At 43.6% G+C, this 22,162-nt stretch overlaps 1 protein-coding gene across 1 annotated transcript in view; it reads left to right on the forward strand.

Moving 5' to 3' along the window:
• Positions 1-21,939, forward strand: part of NR2E1 (nuclear receptor subfamily 2 group E member 1) — a 73,167-nt gene extending 51,228 nt beyond the window's left edge. The window contains exons 3-9 of the mRNA XM_063919690.1: positions 6,292-6,379; positions 6,813-7,051; positions 8,575-8,721; positions 10,719-10,815; positions 11,178-11,327; positions 12,940-13,045; positions 21,695-21,939. Coding sequence (XP_063775760.1) covers positions 6,292-6,379; positions 6,813-7,051; positions 8,575-8,721; positions 10,719-10,815; positions 11,178-11,327; positions 12,940-13,045; positions 21,695-21,857 — 990 coding nt within the window. The 3' untranslated portion in view covers positions 21,858-21,939. The remainder of the gene's footprint in view (positions 1-6,291; positions 6,380-6,812; positions 7,052-8,574; positions 8,722-10,718; positions 10,816-11,177; positions 11,328-12,939; positions 13,046-21,694) is intronic.
• The last annotated feature ends 223 nt before the right edge of the window (positions 21,940-22,162 follow it).

Genomic DNA, 22,162 nt, shown 5'->3' on the forward strand with positions numbered 1-22,162 from the left:
AGGAGGCCAAATTGGAATATGTAGGTAGGCGTCCTTGATATCCAGGGACACCAGGAATTCCTGTTGTCCAGGCCTGCGATCACCGCTCTCAAAGATTCCATCTTGAATTTGAAAACCTTCAGGTAAGGATTCAAGGACTTTAGATTCAAAATGGGTCTCACAGACCCATCTGGTTTTGGCACTACAAACAAACTGGAGTAGTAACCTTGTTCTTGCTGTACTGGAACAATTACCTGGGACTGGACCAACTTGTCGATGGCCAGTAGAAGCGTAACAGGCATATTTTCCAAAGCTTGATTTGAAAAATCGTTGGGGAGGAGCACCGTCGAACTCCAGCTTGTAACCCTGAGAGATAAGGTCTCTTACTCAGGCATCTTGGCAGGAACCATCCTAGACGTGGCTGTAGTGACGTAACCAAGCTCCCATCACGAGATTCCCTTGGGGTGGGTAGGCACCGTCTGCCGAAGTCTTTGTGGAAGCTGAACTGGTGCTCTGTTCCTGAGAGCCGGCAATGGCTGGTTTCTTAGGCTTAGCTCTGGAGCCTCTAACTGCATTGGAGGAACCCCTGACCCTAGATTGAAATCTGGAGGACAGAAAGGACTTTGTAGACGGTCCCAGGTAGGTACGCCTAGCAGGCGGAGCCCCTGAAGCGAGAAATGTGAATTACCCAGCAGAAGCTTTGGAGATCCATGCGGTCAAATTCACCTCTGAAGAGCCATTCACCTGTGAAGGGAAGAGATTCCATATTACGTTTGGAGTCAGCGTCTGCAATCCACTGACGCAACCATATGGCTCTGCGTGCAGACACAGCCATAGCAGTGGTCCTAGCATTAATATTGCCAATCTCTTTAAGGGAGTCACAGAAGACTCCTGCCATGTCCTGAATGTGTTTTAGGAAAGTTATAGTAGTAACCAAGGTCATATCACCCGAAAGACCCTCTTGAATTTGAGTAGCCCACGTATGAATGGCATGTGTCATCCAGCAACCAGCAATGACCGGTCTTTGAGCTACATCTGCAGTAGTGTAGATAGATTTCAGAGTGGTCTCAATTTTCCTATCCCCCGGGAACTTTACTGTAAAAGAGCCCGAAGCTGGGAGCACCACCTTTTTAGAAAGGCAAGAGACTGAGACGTCTACTGCTGAAGATTCTTCCCAGAATTCCTGCATTCAGGGGCAAAGGGGAAGGTATTCAAAACCTTTTGGACACCTGATATTTTTTATCTGGATTTTTCCAGGCTAATTTAAATAAATCATCCAATTCCTTGGAACCAGGAAAAGTGACTGTCAGTTTGTCTTGTGGGAGAAAAAATGACTGTTGATTAGTAGCATCCTCCAGGGGGAGCTTTAACACATCCCGTATAGCCAATATGAGAGGTTCAATACCCTGTCTAGGGGTCAAATCCCCACTAATGGGATCCACATCATCTCCATCAACCTGTACATCATCAGAATCTGATAGCATTGCAGGTAAAGCATGTTTTTGTGCACCTGTAGTAGACAGTGGGGGATGGGAAACATCAGCCTTGGCAGTTAGGCTAGCCACTGCTTGTTGCAGTTCTTGTGTTTTATTGGCATTGGCAGTGAGCTGAGATGACATATCAGACATCATAGTTTTGATAGCCCCCAGCCAGGAAGGCTCTGGACTTTCCCCCACATTGTTATCAGCATCTTCTGATGACTGACTACACTGCTCACATGATATGGAGCCACACGAAATAGGGGAGAATCTGACATTACATATACTGCACAACTTCTATTTCACCATTATGAAATACAGATACTATACACATACAACACAGACTGAATACAATACGAGCCTGCCCTATTGCATGTAAGGAAGAGAGGACACCAGCGCACCCAACACTGTACAGCCCCAGTGAGACTCAGCATTTTATGTCTATTATATAACAGTGATACTGCCTGTACAGAGAATTCCCCAGAGGAATATAAACTGTGCACTAATAGCGGCTCTCCCCATCTACACCCGGTACCAGTGATCAAGCGTGTGAACGTTTGGAGGAGCTGTATGAGGCTGCTGCTGCTTATGCAGAGGAAGACGCCAAAATGCCGTTGAGCCCGCTCTGATGTAGCTCCGCCCTCCGCAATGGCGTCGGAGCCTCACCCGCGCCTCTGCTGCACAATAAACTGGTAGACCCCCCTAGCGGGGCCCCCAGTTTGTACTCACCACCGACGATCATCTTCAGGCTATGTTAGGGGTGTGCGGCATGCTGCGGCTGCGTTAGCTAAGGCGCAGTGCCCCGCTGAACAAACAGCCCCTCAGGACGGTGGTCCTGCAGCGGAGAATCAGCTCTGCACCTCATGAGGCCGGTGACCACCCCCTCCCCCCCTAACTCCCATGGCTCAGGTATGCTGTTGCCCAAACAGCATACCGAAGTAAGCAAAAGTTTAAAAGGAATTGAAGAAAAACTGGAGCTTGCAGAGTGTGCATCGTCTCCTGAGGTCACTTTTTTCTAAACTGCCTGTGGGAAGGGGCATAGAGGGGAGGAGCCAGCACACCCAGTTGAAGAAATTTAAAGTGCACTAGCTCCTTTGGACTCGTCTATACCCCATCGTACTAATCTGTCCCCAATATCCCTTATGGATACTAGAGAAATATGGTAAAAAAACAGTGAACAGTAACTTCAGTGGACAACGTGGGTCATTCCGAGTTGATCACTCGTTGCCGATTTTCGCGACGGAGCGATTAAGGCAAAAATGCGCATGCGCATGGTACGCAGTGCGCATGCACTAAGTATTTTAGCACAAAACTTAGTAGATTTACTCACGTCCGAACGAAGAATTTTCATCGTTGAAGTGATCGGAGTGTGATTGACAGGAAGTGGGTGTTTCTGTGCAGAAACTGACCGTTTTCTGGGAGTGTGCGGAAAAACGCAGGCGTGCCAGGATAAAACGCAGGAGTGTCTCGAGAAACGGGGGAGTGGCTGGCTGAACGCAGGGCGTGTTTTTGATGTCAAACCAGGAACGAAACGGCCTGAGCTGATCGCAGTGTAGGAGTAAGTCTCGAGCTACTCAGAAACTGCTAAGAATTTTCTATTCGCAATTCTGCTAATCTTTTATTTGCAATTCTGCTAAGCTAAGATACACTCCCAGAGGGCGGCGGCCTAGCGTGTGCAATGCTGCTAAAATCTGCTAGCGACCGAACAACTCGGAATGACCCCCAGCATGCAGGCATAGCATACAGTGGTGCTGAAGTACATGGTAAAAAAACATGGTAAACACAGTTACCACAGAGGGTAAGTACACATCACCCTGGAGTGGCAGGACAGGCAGAAAGCACATACCACACGGAGTCTACCAGTGCCAAGTGAGGTCCAGGGAGTTAAAGTGGAGACCCATGTTGCATGGAGGGTGCACGAGAATTCCAGGGTTCGAAGGTCAAATTCGCGGCTGAGGGCAATGGGGGCAGTCCAAGGCAGAGGGTAATTTAGCTATATGATTTTAAGAAATGTGGAATAACAGTACAGTACGTAGAACCTGAACTATTTAATAAGGGTAAGAAAAGAAAAACCTAAAATGAAAGGCGATATTAACATTCACAATATTATAATATTCACAATATTCACAAATTCTCTAGGAAAATATGCAAATAAGTGTCTTCAAAAGGAGAAGGGACTAAAAAAAGATTCCATTTACATGGCAGCTCCGTAGACAATGGGTGCCTCTGGATCTAAATGAGCCCACACCCTGCATTCATATATTATTCTTACCCCTCCAGAGTACAACGGTGGTGGCCCTGCACCACAGATACAAATCACTTAGAAAATAGCCTCCAGGCGCCATGTTCCCAGAGATCTGTGTAGTAGACTACTTGCTGCCAGAGAGGAGGGGACCCACAATGGAGGCTGCACGTGGGCCCTCTCCTCTCTTAGTACACCCCTGGGCAGCCCTTTATACATGCTTGTGTTTTAGAGCATGACACAAGCTACTGCTGACACAGAACAACTACATATAGAAAAAAGGAGGAGGGAGGGGGGGGGGGGGGACTACTAGCCAAAGTACTGTATAAGAGTAGAAAAAAATGTAACGAATGACATAGGGGTTCCAATTCCTGCGTAAGTCATCTTGGCGGTGCACCACAGAGTCCGTATACAACTACAGATACAAAAGGAAAGAAGACTCCCTTTGTGGTGCACTCTTTAGGAAGAAAATTGAAAAAAAAAATTACAGAATAGTAAAATATAACTTTTAATTGTTCTTATTAAAATAATTTGTAGTAAAAATCACAACTCACTATAGTTTTGTATATATTTACTGAACGTATAAAATAAATGTAATTTCTTGAAAGCCCTTTTATACATGTTTATTTTAGTCCATAAATGGTAAAGATAGTGATAGTCCAAAATTGGACAAGGGTGAAATGATCAATAATGGTTTCGAAGATATCATCTTACCTATAAACAGGTTAATCTTGCAGGGTAGGTCAACAGGGCAGCACAATATATTGATACATATATGTGCTGCCATTTTGACCTACCCTGCAAGATTAACTTATCTATAGGTAAGATGGTATCTTAGAAACCATTATTGATAATTTTACCCTTATCCAATTTTGGACTATCACTATCTTTACCATTTATAAACTGAAATAAACGTGCATGAAAGAGCTTTCAAGAAATTAGATTATTATATACATATGTATATAATTATAGTGAGTTGGGATGTTTACTGCAAATTATTTTAATAATAACTATTAAAAGTTATATTTGACTATTCTATACTATTATTTTTGGGATCAGTGTGAGATCCCGGCGGTCAGGCGATCGACGTTGGGATCCAGTCAGTGAGCGCATTGTGTCCTCTTGCGGGCTCACCACACTTCGGGCCCAGTGGCAACCTTGCTTAATGTCCTAGAGAAGCTACTTTTGTATACAGTATTTTCTATCATCTCTAAGTAGAACAACTTGCTATGTATTAATGGGTATGGGTCGTTGGGTCGACCCAACTTAGGTCGACACTCATTAGGTCGACCACTGAAGGTCGACATTGCCATTAGGTCGACAGGTCTAAAGGCCGACTTGAGATTTTTGACTCTTTTTGGTATCGTTTTCTCTGTAAAGTGACGGGGAACCCAAATTTGTGCACCGTGTCCTCAGATTGCCGTTCCAATCATAGTCCACGAGGATCGTTAAGTATGAAAAAATCAAAAAAATTATTTAAAAAAAGTGAAAAAATCATGTCGAGCTTTTGACCTAGTACGTCGACCCAACTGCCATGTCGACCTAATGGCATTGTCAACCTTCAGTGGTCGACCTAATGAGTATCGACCTAAGTTGTGTTGACCTAAAGATCGTAACCCGTATTAATGGGTCCAAAGCAAGCTGTCAATCTGTCTGCTGGTGCCAGAGCCCATTTCATCCTATAAAACACAGTGCTGGGACACTGATGGAAAGGATTGCAATGTGAGTGGAATTTTCCTTAAGTTACTTCACCTACAGTATATAAAGAAGAAATAGAAGGTTTCTACAAACGTACCAGTGGTGGAACAAGACTCCCTTTCCCTTAATATTCCACACATAAGCATGATATAACAGTTGCAATGATCAATGGTGTGAAGCTCTTGGGTGTGTGCTGAGAGGGGGGAGGTGAGTCCTAATTGCCCAGGCCCAGACTTGTTGGAGGGGCCCGGTCAGCTGCTAATGGGGACATTGTCCTCCTTTGAAGTACTGCGGAGGTGGACAAATGTCCACCTGCGTGGTGTCAGTACCACTTTGCGGCGCCAGGAAAAGAATGTTAACTTTTTTTTTTAGGGGATTTACCCACCGCCCCCCTCCTTTGTACCCAGGCCTGTGGCCACTCTTGGTGACCCTGGGTGTGGTCACGCTCTGATATACGCGCTCCTTGGTGCATTCAACCACTCAAGGCTTGCGTATATTAGAGTGCAACCGCACACCCAAAAGTGGTGTATCTATCCTATAAACTGGGAGGTGTGAGTTCGGTTTGGTGGGAAATCATTTAGTGTGTCCAATTATATATATATATATATATATATATATATATATATATATATATATATATCTCCCAAATCCGGCACTCGATAGATCAAAGGTAAGCTACACCGGGTGCCCTCCAAAGATGCCTCACACGACAGCAGGAATGCCAATACAGAAACCATGGGCGGCACTCCCGGTATAATGTAGAAAAAGACACAGAGACTGTGGCTTACACACACACACACACACACACACACACACACACACACACACACACACACACACACATATATAGTTTTTAAGGACATGATGTTATATGTACATTTGTTGTCTCTGCAGGGTGGATGTCCAGTGGACAAGACACATAGAAATCAATGCAGAGCATGTCGTCTGAAGAAATGTTTGGAAGTCAACATGAATAAAGATGGTAATTAACATACTCACTAAATGTCTGCTTCCCATTAATAGGAAAATGTGATAATTTCTAGCCTAAATATACAATCATCTATTGTCGCTCATATTAGAAAAAGGAAAAAAAAACAATTATGAGATTTTCTTAGCAATCAGCGAGACAGTCACTTTTTTTCTTTTTTACATAAGCAAAATCAAAAGCATTATGCTTAAGAACAGAAGCCTACATTAAAATGATTGACACCGTTCTGGTAAAATATAGATTAGTGTCGTTATTTAAAAAAAAAAGAAAATCATAAGGAAGAAATGATCTCTCAAGGACACAGTATGAGGGAAGATTTTCGTGATTTTAACCTTTTAATGAACTCAAGTGTGTAAGAGCCTGTTCTTAGCATCCATTTGCCAAATGAGTTTGATTAGTACTGAGATGATTACTGGATTGATTTCAGCTGTTCAACATGAAAGGGGACCAAGAACATCCACCATAAGGAAACAAGTGGCTCTGTATTTCAGAGGACATAAGGATGTCAATGGGACAACACCTCACTTTCCATCAGCAGCTTTGCCTACACCTACCTTCTTCACCACTGTTAGTCAGCTGGAGCCACATAACCTAGAGCTAGCAGCAGCAGTGTCCACCACCCCTGAGCGACAGACCTTAATTGGTCTGGCTCAGCCAACCCCAAAGGTAAGATTAACTTTTTATATCATGAACCATCCTAGGGCAGTCACACTAGCTGACACTACGTATCCTTACCTGATATGTACTAACAAAATAAATCCACCTGCATCCTAGGATGCAGCTCGGATGGGATGCGTTCAATTTACCTACAATCAAAATCCCGACAACCATTGACCAACGTTCAAAATCCCGACAAGGTCAAAATCCCGACATTTAAAATACAGACATGGTCAAAATACCGACATTTAAAATGTCGAAAGGTCAAAAAGTCGACATGAGTTTTTCATTGAAACAGACTTGTCCATACTTTACCATCCCAGTGGGGTATCCGGACTCCAGGTCGACAACAAAAAGGTCGACGCCAATTGGTCGACACACCATAGGTCGGCATGGACAAAAGGTCGACAGGAACAAGGTCGACGTAGAAAAAGGTCAACATGATTTTTTTCTGTGTTTGGAAACTTTTCATACTTAACGATCCACGTGGACTACGATTGGAACGGCAATCTGTGCCGAGCGAAGCGGTAGTGGAGCGAAGGCACCATGCCCGAAGCATGGCGAGCGAAGCGAGCCATGCGAGGGGACGCGGTGCACTAACTGGGGTTCCCAGTCACTCTACGAAGAAAACGACACCAAAAAAACATAAAAAACTCATGTCGACCTTGTTCCTGTCGACCTTTTATCCATGTCGACCTAAGGTGTGTCAACCAATTGACGTCGACCTAAGGTGTGTCTACCTTTTTGTTGTCGACCTGGAGTCCCAGACCCCCTAGTGGCCTGGAGGGGGAACAGAATAGTGTGCCGAGCGGAGCGAGGCACTGTGCCCGAAGCATGTCGACCTATGTCAGCATACACACCAAAGAACAATGACAAACTCGTGTCGACTTTTGACCTGTCGATATTTTAAATGTCGGTATTTTGACCTTGTCTGTATTTTACATGTCAGTATTTTGACCTTGTCAGGATTTTGACCATCGGTCAATTGTTGTCGGGATTGTGACTGTAGGTATTTCATACTAAACCCACTAGGATCACTAGTGCAGTAGGAGGCGTCTGCATGTAATAGATGCCTTCTGCTGCATTTACATACAGCGCTATCACCTGAGTGACCCCCACAAAGAGAAGTAAAGATTAACAGTGATAGAAGTACTCACTTCATGTCACAAGTGTTCACTGACACAGTAGCTAAGATTAATGTATAAATGTTAAGGAGAACAACAGTTGTAGTTCTTAGGACAAACAATGGGGTGACATAGGGTGAGATTCCGATCATTTACGATTAGAGGAAAGACATAATTTGGCCCTAGATAAAACTTACACTATGTTTCAGGATAAATTCTCCTATGCATTCAGTTTTAGAGCCATGTGCCTAACTTCATTCATACATAATTCACCTATTAGTTTGATGTGTTTTGCAGAAACAATGACAGAATATAAAGCTGCACCATTGGGGGAATGGGCACTATGTGGTTACTTGTCTCTAGTATTAGCAATATCAGCAGGAAAACATTATTTCCATTTTGTTGCAGTATCCACATGAAGTAAATGGAGCACCGCTGTACCTCTATGAAGTGGCCACGGAATCAGTTTGTGAATCTGCAGCCCGGCTTCTTTTCATGAGCATTAAATGGGCAAAGAGTGTGCCCGCTTTCTCTACTCTCTCCCTACAGGATCAGGTGAGTGGAGCACTTTAGTGTCCCCTATATGTGTGTCTTCTTTCCTTTCTTATTATACATTAATGTTTTACACAGAGATATATTTTAGAAAGCACACAGCCATGGAGAAGGAAACTGTGTTATTTGCAGATGATTTTAGAGATACAGTATTTGCCTTACTACAGAATCTTATCACGGCAATCTACAAACAACAGACCTATACGTTTATGATATGTTAGCTTGTTGGTTACATGGAAAAAATTAACTATAGCATTTCTAACCCCTATACAACAGCTCAAACGTTCTGTATGGCAAATAAAAAATATTTCTTACCTCACCAGTAAACGTTTCAGTTTTACTATCTATAAATGTTGGCTTGGTACTCCAGGATTGGCAGGTGGAGCTTTGGCGTTACTAAGTAATTTATCTGGTTTTCCTAGGTGTAATATGCATTTTAAGTAAATGTATAAGCAGTGCTTTTCGTCTTAAAGGTGCCGTCCAGCGCTCACCTCAAGTCACAAGTTGATACAATATTTATAGTAACTTCCATACTCACTGATGCTCAAGTTATATTATTAATTTCTGAAATGATATGCGCTGACTTCTTCCTGTTTCTGGTATTGTGTACCACCAAGTCCTACTGTCTCAGAAATGGTATCAATTATTGCATTTTGTAACCAATTTAAATTGGATATAAATGCTAGCCTATTATTTTTACATTTAATAGCAAAATGTTATACTAGCAGAAAGAGAAGCAGTTACAGGATGACACTCGAGAATGTCTATCCAGCTTCAGGGTGTCTGTAAAAGCTCTGTCGCATCGCTAATATGGGGTCTCCCGACTGCCGTTCACATAACTACACCCCATAAGATTAGTGCAGAAAGTAAGGAATGTGGATTGTTAATAATTGTATTTTATCGTAATTCAATAGGGTCTAGCAAGTCATTTTAGATTCTATAATGGAAATGTATTAGAGCATTATTATGTGTAGCACAATATTAAACCACATATGTATATTTAGAAGATCCACTATTCTAGGAGTGCATTCACTCTATAGATAAAACCATAAAAAAAAAACATATGGCAATGGTTTCCAAACGGTCTTGAATCAAGGCACCCTAGGAGTATCAGAATTTATTTTACAGCACCCCTAGGATGAAACTTGTTTTTATTGATATTTAAAAAAAATAAACATTAAGTTAAGTAAATTGTGCCTACCGGACATCCTTAGGGTCAGTTATGTGGTGGTGCACAGTTGTGCTTCTGATTGTCCACATGTTTTATGGAATCCGGTCAAGATTCCAGCAGTCAAAATACAGACGCAGGGCTCCTGACACAGGCATCCCAGATAGGGATCCCGAACGATCGTGTGCCAGCCACCAGGAGGTAAGCCGCGGGGGAGGGTTAGGCTGCTGAGAGGGGGGTTAGGTTTAGGCTGCGGGGGAGGGAGGGTTAGGTTTAGGCTGCAGGTGAGGGAGCTATTGGGGGAAGGTAAGTATACTTACCTTCCCCTGTCGATATTCACACTATTGGAATTCTGAGCGCCAGCATATTCTATCCAACCCTGTTTTATGAGTGCCAGCCGTTAGCACTGGTTTTGCCTGTCACTTTCCTTTGGTCACCAACCCAAGGCACCCCAGCACCCCAGGGTTCCTAGGTACACAGTTTGGGAACCACTGCCATATAGAGTACCATGGCGTAACTAACAAAATGTATACATAATCGATGCATATGGTTCGTGACAGAAATATCTAATGCCAATACTCAATTGTGTTTAAATTAGATATTTTATAACCAATTTAGTTTTGAGAGGACTTATTATGGAGAACAACTTGTCTGATCTATACAACATAGTGTGCTACAAACCCCTCTATTACAAAGTATCATTGAAAAAGCATAATTAAGATAAAATATTCTGTTGTAAAGAGCTCTAAAGAACGTGTATGGGGCTTATAATGTAGGAGCAGTATGCCTGACTCATATGATTTAAACCTATCATTCATATGTTGTTTGGCAGCTGATGCTCCTAGAAGACGCATGGCGGGAGCTATTTGTTCTAGGAATTGCACAATGGGCCATCCCGATTGATGCTAGCACACTACTGGCTGTATCTGGTAAGGACTGCTCAATTTAATGACTTTGTTGTTGAAATTAACATGAAAATACATTGCTGGGAATATGAACAACATGTGAAGAATAACAAATCCCCTGTGAACAATGGACTATACCTGTCATTTATCAATCTATATTTAAATGCAAATAATGTTGTCTTGTATTCAAAACTGCTTGTACCGTCATTTAAATGCTAATCACTGTGTTTGTTATGAGCCAAAGGAGTGCTTTATTATCAGTTTCATAAAATCTACAAGGATAGTTTATACCAGGCTTACAGATACATGTGATGCGACAGGGATTTGAAGGGGATTAGAAATGAAAGGTGTGAAAATTATACATTTAAGATATGTTTTGATTTCAGGAATGAACAACGATAACACAGACTCTCAGAAGTTGAATAAAATTATAGCTGAAATTCAGTCATTACAGGAAGTGGTGGCAAGATTCCGGCAGCTTCGGCTAGACGCAACAGAGTTTGCCTGTCTCAAATGCATTGTCACTTTTAAGGCTGGTAAGCAGCAGATGGTTGTAAAGAAACATATGAAAACTAGTTATACCTTGTATTAAAACAGAATGGATGAATAAAATCATCAATAGAGAACAACTATTCTAACAATGATTTAAATTCCCTGTAAAAAGCTGCACATGCAGGAACAAACTTTCTTGCTCTGTAGTAGAATTCCTGCTACCGCTCTATTGTTTGCATGGTATGGAGATGCTTACAGCATTTGAGAGATGAAACAGATGTTTTTGATAGAAATCTCCCGTAATAATTAATGCCTTAGAAACCTTATATATATATATATATATATATATATATTTATTTATTTTCACACACGCACACTGTATACACACATACACGGAAGGAAAAATAAAACCATCTACAATTAACCAACAGTGTGTAGATGGTTTACTTTTAAGCCATAAAGGACCAAATGTAATAATTTTTCAGCAATTTTGCTGTGGGATTAAAGGGACAATCACAAAAATACTCTTCTTCCTTATTCCACCTTCCTATGTCTTGTGGTGTTTTACATTTTCTCACACCCCAGAGCCCCACCCCAATCCCAATGCAGGTGGATTTTACTCAGACCGGAGGAGGGGGATTTATAGGGGCAATACTTGTAGAAGCCATGCTTTGAACAAAAAAAAAACACCTGGTGGCGTTGAAAATGAGTGAACATGAGTGCCTATACCAACACTAGTTATTATAGTTATATTATAAATCAGTATTTTCCATGAGCTTATTTGCATTACTGTGTTAAAGCAATTGCATAAATACACATTGATGTTTCTGTTACTAGATGCATAGAGAGCATTACCAATTTAAGGGAAGTTCATCTTGTTTACTGCTATGCTAGAGGGGGTGGTATAACAGAGCAACAGTCAACAAGTACAAAAGGTTGACGTATGAAGGGTCAGCAAGTCAACATGACAAAGGTCAACATGTTTTTTTGGCCAAATCTTGTATATTTCACATTCTGTGTCCACCATCCGTACAAACATAGACACTCGCCACAGGTAACTATTACCAATAGATGTTCGCGTAGATAGTAAATCAAGCAAATGTTGCGAAAACATGAAAAAAATAAAAACATGTCAACCATATGATGTTGACCTATTGACTGCCTACCAATACATGGTCGATCTATCATACAGATACCATGCTAGAAACCGTGACTTGCTAAGCCAGTGATGGCTAACCTTGACACTCCAGCTGTTGTTGAACTACACATCCCAGCATGCCCTGCTACAGTTTTGCTATTTGGCCATGCTAAAACTGATGCAGGGCATGCTGGTATGTGTAGTTCAACAACAGCTGGAGTGTCAAGGTTAGCCATCACTGTGCTAAGCAGTTGTAAAAGTCAATTTTATTCATTCAGAATATGCTTTTTTTTTGTAAATGTCAAACTTTATTTAAAAAATAAAAAAGATTCATAGGCATTAGCTATATCCAATCTTATAAATATTCAGTCAAATTAACCTCGATAAGTTAGTAAACATATGGATACATCAGGTACTCATACCAATATATGCTTTACCATACAATGGATGTGTTACAGTATATCTCATGATTCATCATTTGTGCTGTGGTATACAGACATGCTGTTGTTCTTTTGCAGTACCTACGCACAGTGGCTCTGAGCTGAGAAGTTTCAGGAATGCTGCTGCCATTGCAGCCCTACAAGATGAGGCTCAGCTGACTCTCAACAGTTACATACACACTAGGTAACTAAACCACTTTGATATTTATGTCCTACTTCAAATGAGCATATATTTTTCTACCCCTTCCTATACTTTTTTTTTTTTAATACGGAGGCCACTAAACTTTTACCTCCTCTAAAGTTTACATTTTAACATCCATATCAAATCTATCCTTAAACGTATCTGGCATCAGAACAAAAGGTGTGTTTATATGCTTTAAAGGAGATACGCATCAGTAAAAGCTCAATGAATAAACTATGTTCATTCCGCCATCACCTTCTTATACACTAATTAGAGCTATTTTATAAAAAATCTAAGCAGGGTACACATTAGACAATGTTGCTCGATCCCACAGGTCGGAGCGACATATCGGGTATAAAGTCTAGTGTGTAACTATGATATGTGCGCTCCCGCGGATTGCTAGCGACATCCCCGATCGGTTGTGCAGCATGTCACGTGGCTCCACCTCTCGGACCCGACAACGGGAAGCACTTGCCACATGCCAGGTCCTGTCGCCCGTCGGATCAGCTGGGTACACACCACATAGTGTGTACTCTACTTTATACTCATATTCACTTTTAAATTGCAAAATAAATGCAACATACAAAAAACATCATGTATGGGACTGTGCAATTGCAAGTAACTTATAGGGAGAAACTGAATAACTGCTCACAAGAGTCCAGTGGCACTCACATATTCCTTGATCCCTTGTCCAGCCTACTTAAGGAGTAACGCACTGACCACTCATAATGCTTGGTAAAACAATTTACTGGAATTACTCCCAACACTGGAAATATTGCTTTTGCCACAAACACACGTAAAAAATAAAAATGTTTTATTATATATATATATATATATATATATATACACACACACACACATATATACATACATACACACTGCTCAAAAAAATAAAGGGAACACTAAAATAACACATCCTAGATCCGAATGAATGAAATATTCTTATTAAATACTTTGTTCTTTACATAGTTGAATGTGCTGACAACAAAATCACACAAAAATTATCAATGGAAATCAAATTTATTAACCCATGGAGGTCTGGATTTGGAGTCACACTCAAAATAAAAGTGGAAAAACACACTACAGGCTGATTCAACTTTGATGTAATGTCCTTAAAACAAGTCAAAATGAGGCTCAGTAGTGTGTGTGGCCTCCACGTGCCTGTATGACCTCCCTACAATGCCTGGGCATGCTCCTGATGAGGTGGCGGATGGTTTCCTGAGGGATCTCCTCCCAGACCTGGACTAAAGAATCCGCCAACTCCTGGACAGTCTGTGGTGCAACGTGGCGTTGGTGGATGGAGCGAGACATGATATTCCAGTTGTGCTCAATTGGATTCAGGTCTGGGGAACGGGCGGGCCAGTCCATAGCATCAATGCCTTCGTCTTGCAGGAACTGCTGACACACTCCAGCCACATGAGGTCTAGCATTGTCTTGCATTAGGAGGAACCCAGGGCCAACCGCACCAGCATATGGTCTCACAAAGGGTCTGAGGATCTCATCTCGGTACCTAATGGCAGTCAGGCTACCTCTGGCGAGCACATGGAGGGCTGTGCGGCCCCCCCAAAGAAATGCCACCCCACACCATTACTGACCCACTGCCAAACCAGTCATGCTGGAGGATGTTGCAGGCAGCAGAACGTTCTCCTTGGCGTCTCCAGACTCTGTCACGTCTGTCACATGTGCTCAGTGAGAACCTGCTTTCATCTGTGAAGAGCACAGGGCACCAGTGGCGAATTTGCCAATCTTGGTGTTCTCTGGCAAATGCCAAATGTCCTGCACGGTGTTGGGCTGTAAGCACAACCCCCACCTGTGGACGTCGGGCCCTCATACCACCCTCATGGAGTCTGTTTCTGATCGTTTGAGTAGACACATGCACATTTGTGGCTTGCTGGAGGTCATTTTGCAGGGCTCTGGCAGTGCTCCTCCTTGCACAAAGGCGGCAGGAGCGGTCCTGCTGCTGGGTTGTTGCCCTCCTACGGCCTGTCTCCTGGTAGCGCCTCCATGCTCTGGACACTATGCTGACAGATACAGCAAACCTTCTTGCCATAGCTCGCATTGATGTGCCATCCTGGATGAGCTGCACTACCTGAGCCACTTGTGTGGGTTGTAGACTCCGTCTCATGCTACCACTAGAGTGAAAGCACCGCCAGCTTTCAAAAGTGACCAAAACATCAGTCAGAAAGCATAGGAGCTGAGAAGTGGTCTGTGGTCACCACCTGCAGAACAACTCCTTTATTGGGGGTGTCTTGCTAATTGCCTATAATTTCCACCTGTTGTCTATTCCATTTGCACAACAGCATGTGAAATTGTCAATCAGTGTTGCTTCCTAAGTACATTGTGTTGTTTAAGTGTTCCCTTTATTTTTTTGAGCAGTGTGTATATATATACACACACACACACACACACACACACACACACACACACACACACATATACAGAAATACTCTTTTTAGAAATACACTGTGATAGTATTACCAGCTATCACAGTTAATTAAGAAATTCATCCCATTTCATTTCCATTTTCTTGTATCCTGTATAGCATACTTGCCTACTCTCCTAGAATTTTGGTGGAGTTCTCTCAGCTCCTTGGAGTGTGGGTTTCTGCCATTTCTCCGGTGAAGCGAGTGGGGCATGAAGATGCGATTTGCATCATCACAGCAAAACGTGATGGAAGGCGCCATGTGATCATGCAATTCATAGCACCATGCCTATGCCAATCTCCAGGTTAAATTCCCTTTTACACTACTTTCAAAATCCTGGGTCTTTGTGCGATCAAAGCGGGATTTAGGGCCTAATTCAGGTTGGAGCGCAGTGTGCAATCCTGCCATGGAATAAGCATGCTGGATCATGAGCTTGATCCAGCGTGCAACAGACTGTTTTGAAGCAGGACACCCAATTTTATTGGGATCATAGAGAACGAACAGCAAGTCGGATTTTCTGTGACGAGCTGTTCTCTTTACATACACCTTCAAAGCCCTCACAACATCCAAAGACTTTGAAGTAGCAGAGGTGTCTGTCACAGCCGAAACCACATTAGGTTGGTTGATGTGAAAAGCGGACACCACCTTAGGAAGAAATTGCTGATGAGTTCTGAGTTCAGCTCTGTCCTCATGGAAAATTAAGTAGGGGCTCTTGTGAGACAATGCCCCTAGTTCCGAGACACGTCTCGCTGAGGCCAAGGCCAATAGTGTGACGGTCTTCCTCGTAAGGTACTTTACGTCAACCTCCTGTAACGGTTCAAACCAGTCCGATTGGAAGAACTGCAGCACCAAATTGAGATCCCAAGGTGCCGTGGGAGGCACAAAGGGAGGTTGGATATGCACACCTTTCAAGAATGTCTGGACCACAGGGAGAAAAGCCAATTGCTTGTGAAAGAAAATAGGCAAAGCCGAAACCTGGACTGTAATGGATCCTAGGTGTAGGCCCACATCCACTCCCGACTTCAGAAAAAGCAGGAGACGTCCCAGATGAAATTCCACTGCAGAATATTGTCTGTTCTCACACCAAGACACATACTTCGTCCATATAGGGTGGTAATGTTTAGACGTTACCCCTTTCCTGGCTTGGATCATAGTCAGAATGACCTTGTCAGGAATCCCTCTCCTGGCTAGGATTAGCCATTCAACCTCCATGCCATTAAACGTAGCCGCGGTAAGTCTTGGTAGACGAACAGCGAATGCACAGATGCACTGAGATCTGGGTTGGCTTCAGGACAGCCCGAACCATCGACTGGATTTCCATAGCCTTCTCCACAGGAAGGAACACTCTCTAAGATTCCGTGTCCAGTATCATTCCCAGAAAGGAAAGTCTCTGCATCGGTTCCAGGTGAGATTTTGGTAAGTTCAGAATCCACCCGTGATCCAGGAGTAGTGTGGTTGAGAGGTAAATACTGTCCATCAACCGCTCCCTGGACGGTGCCTTTATCAGAAGATCATCCAGGTATGGAATTATGTTCACTCCCTGTTTTCGGAGTGAAAACATCATCTCTGCCATCACCTTGGTGAACACTCTTGGTGCCGTGGAGAGACCAAATGGCAGGGCCTGGAACTGGTAGTGGCAGTCCCACAGTGCAAACCGTAGATAAGCCTGATGAGGCGGCCAGATCAGAATGTGAAGGTACGCATCCTTGATATCCAGAGACACTAGGAATTCCCCCTCCTCCAGACCTGAGATCACAGCTGAGACTCCATCTTGAATTTGAACACTCGCAAGTACAGGTTCAACATCTTGAGGTTCAAAATCGGCCTTACCGAACCGTCCGGTTTTAGTACTACAAACAGGTTGGAATAATGGGGGTAATTCCAAGTTGATCGCAGCAGTACATTTTTTAGCAGTTGGGCAAAACCATGTGCACTGCAGGTGTGGCAGATATAACATTTGCAGAGAGAGTTAGATTTGTGTGGGTTATTTTATTTCTGTGCAGGGTAAATACTGGCTGCTTTATTTTTACACTGCAAATTAGATTGCAGATTGAACACACCACACCCAAATCTAACTCTCTCTGCACATGTTACATCTGCCTCTCCTGCAGTACACATGGTTTTGCCCAACTGCTAACAGAATTCCTGCTGCAATCAACTTGGAATTACCCCCAATATCGCCTGTTTTGCAGGTGAGGTGGAACTAGAACAATGACCTGAGTCTGTATCAGTTTTTGAATGGCGTCCTGTAAGGTTATACTTGCTTCCTGTGAAACTGGTAAGCCTGATTTGAAGAATCTGTGAGGTGGGAGTGCCTGAAACTCAAGTCTGTAGCCCTGGGAAATAAGATCTATGACCCAGGGATCCTAGCATGATGTTGTCCAGACGTGATTGAAAAATTTTAGTCGGGCTCCCACCTGCCAGTCCTCCAGGCATAGCGGTCCACCGTCATGCTGAAGGATTTGAGGAAGCAGAACTTGAGCTCTGTTCCTGTGAACCTGCTGTTGCTGGTTTTCGTGGTTTACCTCTAGCGCCTCTGGTGGCTGTAGAAGAACCTCTGGTTTTGCCCTTGAACTTGGCAGTCCGAAAGGACTGTAGATTAGGTCCTGAGTAAGCATTCCTAGCTGGAGGAGTTGCAGAAGGAAGATACGTGGACTTCCACGCCTTTCCTGGAGTCCGCATCAGCAGTCCACTGTCGTAGACATAAGCCTCTGCCATAGCAGTGATGCGTGCATTAAAATTTGCAGAGTCCTGTATATGTTGCAGGAGTAAAATAATCTCCCCATTAGGCAAGGTACCTAATCCCTCAATTAGGTTGCCTGACCATTTTGTGATGGCCTTAGTAATCCACCCACATGCTATAGTGGGTCTCTGTGCCACCCCAGCAGCTGTATACAAAGATTTGAGTGTATTCTGAATTCTACGATCAGACGTGTCTTTTAGGGAGGCTGTACCAGGGATAGGCAATACAATTTTCCATGACAGCCTGGATACTGAGTAAGGTATTTAGTTCCTTTGACACAGGAATAGTGGTTGAGGATTTCTTTTTTACATTAAAATAAGATTCCTCAGTCTCCTCTGTCACCTTATCAGGGATATGCAGAACCTCTCTAATAGCTTCTATGAGAGCCTCTATTCCCTGTGACAGAATAGCCTCCCCCTCCTCCATGTCTGACCCCTCATCAGAGTCAGACTGCAGGATATGGGCCAAAGGACGTTTTTGCAGACAAATGGCAGGGGAATGAGACGCTGGTTACCGAGTCTCTGTTCATAAACTCAGTCATCGATTGTCTTAAGTATTGCGTCTCTCTCTCATTGCGGGACAATTTAGTGGAAATATTAGAGATCATTCCCCTAATGGAACCCAGCCAAGCTGGTTCTGCCCCGCTAGCCTGGGAGGGTGCACTGCATTGAGTACACTGTAGTGAACCCCCTGGAGAAGAGAAACACTGTGCCTTACATGAAACACACTCTTTGTCTGACATACTGTGATAGTGACCGCACACACACACAGGAACAGGTTAAAAGCACAATTAACCCACAAAGAGCTCTTCAAAAGAGACACAGCGCCCTTACTGCTAATGCCAAGCTTAGTCGGGTCTCAGACTAAGTACGCAGATTGTGGATTTAGTACACTAGTAAGCGCTCCCCCCCTGCTATGACCCCCGGGTACCACTGAGGTAATCTGGAATCTCTCCGGAGGAGCTGCGCGTCCCTGTCAGTCAGCATCTGTGTCCACTGCAGAGGGAAAATGGCGCTGGTTAGCTGCTGGATCCCCTCAATGGTGCGCGGTCTTCCCACTTCTTTATACTGGGTGAGGTCATTTTTAATGCTTAAAATAGAGTCAGTCACCTTTTAAGTCTGTAATGCCAGTCTGGGTACTGTGTACACTCGTAGTGTACTTAGACTCCGTTCGCTCCCTCAGAAGTGGTGTGTCCGCACTGTGTACTGAGTCTCGAAACTCTGCCGCCCCCGTAGAAGCAGTGTGTTTCTGTACCCTCATGCCACCATAATGGCCGGCGACCTGCTAACCGGGACACCGGCTTAGTACTCACCACTCTTTTTCTGGCTGTTGGGGTGGCGGCGTTCTGCAGGAATGTACGCTTGCCGTGGTGGGGCGTGCGAATAGCTCCCTCAGGAGTTAGTGTCCTGTCAGTGGGGAACGGGACCATTAACCCATCAAGAGGTTGGGCCGTTTCCACCCCCTAAGTCCCACGAAGCAGGCAGGCTGGTGCCATCCAGTCCTACCTGAAATTAACAGACAGATAAAATAAATGCAGAAAACTCTTCAGGAGCTTCCATGCGACGTGACCGGCTCCTCCAAGCACATTTTCTAAACTGAGTCTGGTGGGAGGGGCATAGAGGGAGGAGCCAGCCCACACTATCAAATTCTTAAATTCTCCTAGTGGACCCGTCTATACCCCATGGTACTAAATGGATTCCCAGTATCCTCTAGGACGTAAGAGAAAGGTTAGATAAACTGTGCAGGCAAGTCAATTTTGACTATCTAGTACTAAAGTATAGTCAAAATTGGTACTTAGTCAAAATCGCACATAGCCAATATCGCAAGCACACAGTCAATAGAAGATAGCCCAAAGCTCACCGTGTATGCATCTTTAATTGCAGGAGTGAACAGGGGTGGGGTGTGGGAAGTGTCATGTCCCAATTGATAGTGTTCGCCTTCAACCTGTATGATCACCATATAATATAGATCGTATCATTGACCGCCACATATTAGACATTAGCCACCGCCATATAATGTAGAAAGCATTAAACATCCGTCTCATAAAAAAAAACACCTTAATCTTAATTTACCCAATGAAATAATTAACCCATTACCACCCCTTATTTTTAGTATTATATACCATAAACTATACCCAACCACTCCTCTTCTCCAGGAATTCCCCCATACCCAAAGTTACAGTTGGAGAGCTCATCTGCTGAATCTGCTCCTCTCCTGTTGCAGCCACACAGCAGTGCCCAGGAAGCTGCTGCCTTTTCAGGCAGGTCCTGCAGGGTCTACTGCGGTCAGTGAACTGGAGAATGGGCCATACATAGACAGGGGCCATGCAGCCTATTGCTGCCAAGCATGGCCCTCAGAGGGGATAACTGTGTACGGTTATGAACTGCTCTCCTCAGTATCACAATTTAAAGAAATGAGCTCCACTTGTTGAACTTTTAAAATGTGTCAGCCAGTAAGGAATACGTGTGCAACGGGATACAGTCAAGATGCCGCCGGCCGGAATCCCGGCGGTCGAAATACCGACGCCGGAATCCCAACCGCCACAATCCCGTCATATTCTCCCTCCGTGGGTGTCCACGACACCCATAGAGGGAGAATATAATAGTGTGCCGAGCGTAGCGAGGCATCGTGCCCACAGCGTGGCGAGCGAAGCGAGCCCGCAAGGGGCTGCGTTCCGCTCGCCACCCCTGTCGGGATTGTGTGGTCGGGATTCCGGCGTCGGGATTTCGACCGCCGGCATTTAGTACTGATCCCGTGTGCAACACCTAGGAGGTCTGTTAAACATGCACCGTTGGGGGTACACTTGTACTTACACAGCATAGACACAGGTTAGGACAGGAGATCCCTGCTGTGCTTTCAATCAGTTTTAAAGCAATAGTTAATTCAAGTGCTGCGGTGACCAGGTACCGTTCCAGTCCCATCACTATTATCCGCTATTAAGTTGGGTACACACTGGAGCGATGTGTACCCAGCCGATATGTTTGTTTGGTGGGTCGACATATCGGAACCTGGGTACACAATGAGCGATGTTAATGAAGGACGGAGCGATCACTGTTCTGTCCTTTATTGGCATACATATTGTCACTTGTGATATAATCAAGTTTAATGTAAAGCACATCAAGCCTTTAGACATACAAACTGCCCAATATACAAAGATGGGAGAAATATGTCGGTCCGATCTGTCAAATCGGATGAAATGTCACAACATGTGTACCCAGCTTTAGAGAGCTACACACTTAAACATATAATGAGGTTCAGGCCCATTAAGTGTATGGTGCCACAGAACAGGGTTTAACTTTTCCCATGCCACAGTGGCCATCTTGGTCACTTGGCTTGAGTCTCCAGCCACATACAGTAACTGAGGGAATCCCTCTTTTCACCTGAACTATTTTTTAATAGGTCATATAAATTTTAAAATACAGTGAAATATAAACATGTGAATATCCAGTTCCTTGTTAAATTACTAATTCTTTATGTATTTCACAGATACCCTACGCAACCCTGTCGTTTTGGGAAACTTTTGCTGCTTCTACCAGCTTTACGTTCTATAAGCCCATCTACAATAGAAGAAGTGTTTTTCAAGAAAACCATTGGCAATGTGCCCATCACACGGCTTCTATCAGATATGTATAAATCCAGCGATATCTAGAGCGAGACCACACCCTCAAATGTTCACTTTTGAAGACGACCACAGACCGGTACATTGCTGAGGAATAAAACAATGAGAATTATTGTGGAAAATTAACATTTTGTTAACAGCCATCATATTGATGTGCACTCTATCAAACTATACTGAACCACACCAAGTGCTCAGAGCCATTTTGCCTGGCAAATCCAGTGGAAAAGGAAACCAGTCATGTATTTTCAATATTGCCAATAACATGACAGACAATGTACATACAAGAAACAGATTTCTTTTTCCTCCCCTGAACACTTACATTTCATCATAATGCA

The sequence above is a fragment of the Pseudophryne corroboree genome, chromosome 4 (genome assembly GCF_028390025.1).
Source record: "Pseudophryne corroboree isolate aPseCor3 chromosome 4, aPseCor3.hap2, whole genome shotgun sequence".
In the NCBI taxonomy this organism is placed as follows: domain Eukaryota; kingdom Metazoa; phylum Chordata; class Amphibia; order Anura; family Myobatrachidae; genus Pseudophryne; species Pseudophryne corroboree.